At 30.8% G+C, this 5,867-nt stretch overlaps 1 protein-coding gene across 1 annotated transcript; it reads left to right on the top strand.

Moving 5' to 3' along the window:
- The first annotated feature begins 881 nt into the window (after positions 1-881).
- Positions 882-3,593, top strand: LOC137628263 (uncharacterized). The gene has a single exon (XM_068359426.1). It carries the CDS (start codon positions 882-884, stop codon positions 3,591-3,593), a length of 2,712 nt encoding a protein of 903 aa, XP_068215527.1.
- Positions 3,594-5,867: the final 2,274 nt, after the last annotated feature.

Genomic DNA, 5,867 nt, shown 5'->3' with positions numbered 1-5,867 from the left:
AGTAATTGTAATGTGTCTATTATTTTTCTGTGTCTTATATCTCGTAACAGGTTATAATTCTTTATATCATGAATAATTATATCCATATTCTCTTTTAATATTTTCATTACCCGTTTAGCATTACCGTGATTACCAAATATATATACATGCTTGATATTGTATTTACCCATAACGTGGGATAATTCCCCCCGACAAAAATTAGATTCGGTATTATAAATTTCATCTAAAGCACCATCAAAGGCCAAATGAGAATATTCATTATATATAGTAAAATTTTCAGTTTCATGTCGAATCATAGTTTTCCAATCAAAAACTATATATGATATTTCAATAGGAATATTAATATAATATTTTCGACGTCCATCTTTTTTTATATTTTCATAAGAATCAGTATTTTCGGTTTTAAAATAATTAAAAGCTAATATTATTCGACAATCGGTGGACTCGGTTTCCATGATTAATTAATTTTATTATGTTTTTTATCGAAGAAATTAAAACTGGTATGAATAAACAATCAATAGAATTTCTTTGTGTTATATATGTTTATTTGTAATAATATAAAATAAAATTACTATCAATATAGTTAAAAAATTCAAATAACAAAAATATTAAATGAAAGAAATTTTTTTATATGCTATTTTCCCGTGGTAAAATTTTTTTTGATAATTCAAATTATAGATTTGGCGATAATATTTACGTGATGCATATATAAATGGAAGGGCGACAAAGTTGACTCGAGTATTATAGCGCTGTTTTCTATCATAAACACACGTCTGTGATTTGCTACTGCCGTTATACTTTTTTGTAGAGTAATTTACAGAAAAAAAAAATTAAGCCAGCCAGCCAGCCAGCCAGCCAGCCAGCCAGCCAGCCAATCAACCATGAACACCCACAACCACAACGAGTTAATGGATTGGGATCAAATCAATTTAAATGCAAAATTATGCATCTTAAAAGAAGACGAAGATAATCCTCATTATTTTTTAAAGTTACCATCATTAGATTTAAATGATTTAGGAGACGTTTGCAATATAGCAATGATTGATGTATCAGGTTCTATGTGCTCGTGTTGGAAAAATCTTATGGGTGGGTGGAATAATCATATAGCTCCGAAACTTTTGGGAACTACTCACCTATACACCTTTGCGACCGATGTAAAAAAAAGACCGGGACGTGAACTAAACGATAGTTATTTTGATAGGAAAATGACAAACCTTACAGACGCCCTCTCTACAATCCAAACTGAAATATGTGAATGTGAAGAAAAGAATATAAATGTTTTATTAGTTACAGATGGACACCATACCGTATCGTCTGAAAATTATCCTGAATATATTATCAAAGACATGAAACTTCCCAAAGAAAAAATGTGCAATGTTTTCATTCTTGGTATTGGTGGCAATTTTCCAGTTCAATATAGCATAGACATACGTTCAAAATTACATAATGGTCACGAGAATATACCTTCATTGTTTTGGGCTAAAAACGACCATGAGATACAGGAAGTGATAAAGAATATCGGTGATGAACTTTCTCGGGGCAATCATTCCTCCTTGGTAAGTTTAAATATACCGGGATTTTTGTTGCCGGGTTCTTCAGCGCAACATGATTTCCACGCGGGTGATTGGATATACATGCCCCACGAAATAGAAAATCTTGATCAATTTCAAATAAAATATAAAAATTGTATTGGGACTTTGTATTTAAAGTCCATAGAAGGCACGGTAGAAATTATGGAAGAAATATTTTGTCAATGGCATTCAACTCTTATTAAACTACACACACTAGATAAAACTACACCAAAAGGTGTAATAGATTTAGAAAAGAAAATATTTGAATATTACATAAAACAAAAACCCAAAGAAGAACATAAATATTCTATAAAACAGAGGATAAAAAATAACCAAAAGAAGCACGACGAAGATAATATACCTTATGAAGATCGGTTTCATCAGCAAATACGTAAATTGGAAAATATTCTAATGCATGCAAAATATGAAAATGAAATACAATTAGCCAAAGATATACTGATTACATCTGTTGTTAGAAATAAATATCAAGAAAAATCTTTTCGACTTAAGGGACATACCGACGAGGATTATCATTCAGATGTTAAAGTATTTCTTCAAGTTCTCTCCCAAAATATGGAACAAATAAAGAATATTAGCGTATCACCGGACGAGTGCTGCCGCATTACAATGGGTTCTACAATAACTGATATTCAGGATGGGGATTTAAAAGAAATGATTGAAACATTTGATAAATTTGATTTTTTAAAATCATTTACTATTTCTGGAATTCCGGTATTTGCACCAACGAGAGATTCTGTATCTTTAAACCCCTGGTCATACTCTGTTAAAAATATAGTAACATCACCCTATAGTATAATAAGTCAAATAGCATTAGAATCTTATGGTTCCGCACACATGCAGGAAGGAGATCATAAGAAGGTGAAAATTAAATATGACGACCGACGAACAGAATTTAATGCCATTATTCCAATATTTTCTTCTGAACACGCCAAAATTATGCAACCAATTGTTAATACTAAAATATATGCAATGTGCTCAACATTTGCGATTACAAAAAATCCGTATATTATTGATTTCGACATACACATAGCCGCTTTGGGGGTAGCTTGGATAAGAAGTTTATTCGAAATTCAAACCTTTCCTATCCCAGAGCACGTAAAAAATCGTATGGAAGACATTGAGGCTACAGCAGAGTTGTATATGAATAACAAGAGATTTATCGTTTATTGTAATGCGTTATTAAATAATACCACACAAGCATTAATGACCGAAAGCACAGAGATAATTCCTTCATATAACAAAACCATAAAATGCGAATCTCTTATTAAACCAGTATTTCTCCTTTTTATGAGAGCAAAAAAATCTATAATTTCAAATAACGATATAATTAGTATAATGAAATTAATACTCATTGAATATATTGGACGTTGTATTACAACTACAGATAGATCGTCAAATAAATATTACTGTAATTTCTATATAGAATCATTGGATGAGTTGATTACAGATTTGATTAAAAAGAAAACATCAAATTTTTATAATAAATATAATTTTCAGAATATACTAGAAAAGTTTTATACTTTAGAAGAAGTTTCTGGGGCTGCTAAAAAAATTACGAACGAAAGCGGTGATTTATTGTACAACTTTGTACCAAAAGTATACATTGACAAAATTGAACAATTAAGAAATGTAGCATCTGCGGGTGATATCTCTTGGCAAACACTGAAATTTTTTTCGCATTACATAGGACTAAATGAACTTGAAGTTGATGATTTATTCAGCGAAGAGAATATTTTTATTTATACATGCCACGCCTTAAGACACACATCATCCCGTATTCGTATGCAGAGTCCAATAGAGGATTTTGATCGGAGCTATACGTTTGTTTATGAAAATATTAAAAATGAACTATATAAAATTATTAGCGATCAGTTTCAATTAAATTTTACAAAAACTATGGAGGAAGCGTGGATCAAGGCATATCTAAACGCACACACCCGAAATAGTAGAACCAATGACGCGCCAACAAATTATATTCGAGGCACAAAAAAGGGGTATTGATGTTACGAATGATTCGTTTGTGACCGTTTATAATAATTTTCGAGAATCAGGATTACTTTCAAATGCTTGTCAAACTCGGGCTTGTCCCTATTATTTGGTCCCACGCAAAAATTACAATAATCATGCTAGTGTAGAAAGGAAAATGAGTAAAAATTTCCTTCACGGCTTACATAAAATATGTTATACACATCTAAATGATACCGAGGATGAAATTATGACAAAATTTAATTCACCAGAAATAACTATGGATAATATGAATGCTGTGCGATATTTACAGAAAAAATATCAATGTTTATCACTGGAAAGTTTGAATTAACTTACTTTAGTTTGTTTATCAGGGGCTTGAATATATAAAACCACACCCCACAACACCCTATAAAGCTAAATGTGATAATAACCCCACCCAAAATCTTGAATTTATTTTGATGGCAATAATTACACATTAATCCATACATAAAAATGCAAACAATAAGCGCAAATAAAGCTGTTAATTTTAATATATACAAATCATAATTTTTTCCTACAATTTTTTGCCTTAAATCTAAACTTGTAACATCATAAGTAAGCTTTTCAATTTCTTCCTTAATCTTATTTGTGCTATTTTCTAAAATAGATTCTGGTGATATTGTATTTATTTTGTTTTTACTTTTGTCGTTTTGAAAGATTGTGAACATTGTATCCGTTATTGATAAATCGTTATAATCTTGAATGTTGATGTATTGCCCCAAACTGTTTACTTTTAATAAAGAAATATATTCAAAAAGAAGCGCCATTTCTTCATTCGGATCTATACCCGTCCTTCCAATGTCATTAATATTTTCAGGAAATGTGGTATGAAAGTTGATGATACATATGTTATAGATAAATTCTGGTGTTATGAGGGGAGATATTATATTCCTTGAATATTTTTCTTCGTCTTGTTGTTGTTGATTGGTAATAGAAATATAAGAAAGTGGTGATAAAAATGATCCCTTTTTCTTTTCATTGTTTGATGCTAATTGTTTTAAAATTGATTCTACATTTTCCTGGCGGTAAAGTTCTAAGTGATTACGAGATAATTCGCGATTATATCCACCCACATTATATTGTACGAGAAGAATTTCTGGAATGATTGTTAATACACCCAAAGACAAAAATGTATTAGCTGCTGAGCTTAACATTGTTAAGGATTTGATAGCTAATTGAATCCATACTTCTGAAATTATTGTTCTTAAAATAACAGCAGTTAAACGCATACCACATTCAATTAATCCTTTCATTCCAACTCCAATTGTGTTTATGTTTTTTGTAGTAATCATAACATAATTCTTGGTATAATATTTTAAAAGAAACGCCAATATAACGGGGGACGCAAGAATGCTTTCTTCAATCAAAATAGTCTCACCCATTGAGCGTATTATTTCTAATGCAGCATTCCCAACATCTTCCCCCACCTTTGATGATATAATACCTTTATAATGGCCTACCATTAAACCACCCACATCTCTTTCGTTTTGGGGCTTTATGATAGTTACATTTTCGAGTCTTTTGATTATTTTATCTGCTTTGTTGGTAAAAAATCCCAGTTCAATCTTTTTTTGTTTGGTCTTTTTTTCAGTGTAACCGGGGTTTAGGGAAAATTCGTTATCGTTATCATCTATTGTGGCAGATTTAATAATATATGTAATAGGTATTGTAGATAACTGAACTATATCTGAATCAGACAATTGATTCATAACTGCATCCCCAAATACGTATCCTAAAACTTTCCTATGCGCCGATTTTTCACAGGTATCCGTTTCAGCATTATAATCTTTACGAAATCTTTGACAATATTCTTGGTTATATTTTATATTTTGGTATTGCACATCCCACGACAAAGGTGGAGCATCCACCAATCCAGACATATCACACACCTTGGCTGGATTATTGACACGAAGCTTTAAATAACTTTCTTTGGTTAAAAAAGATGAAGAGGGGGATGATAAATTAGAAGATAACAAATCCTTCTCTTTTTTATCTGTATTATCATCATTTATTATCCACCTTGATGATGGTAATATAGCAAATCTTTTTAGATTTGTCAATTGCATACCACAATAGCACTTTTCAATACCACTACCATCGGGGTAATGTTTCTCTATGGAAAATGTTTCAAAAAATATTTCTGGTCTTTTATTAATAATAGCATCTAAAGAAGAATTCTTGATTGTTTTAGTCAATTTAAAGTTTTCTGCGAGAAAATCATTAAACTCCTCGTAAATTTTATAGCAGGCTTCACCACACGTTGGTATA

This window comes from Palaemon carinicauda, chromosome 36, assembly GCF_036898095.1.
Source record: "Palaemon carinicauda isolate YSFRI2023 chromosome 36, ASM3689809v2, whole genome shotgun sequence".
Classification (NCBI taxonomy): Eukaryota; Metazoa; Arthropoda; class Malacostraca; order Decapoda; family Palaemonidae; genus Palaemon; species Palaemon carinicauda.
This window is presented reverse-complemented; position numbering and strand designations above follow the sequence as displayed.

Excerpts from the sequence above, each read along its gene's own strand:
- LOC137628263 (XM_068359426.1), top strand. The coding sequence starts at position 882 with ATGAACACCCACAACCACAACGAGTTAATGGATTGGGATCAAATCAAT.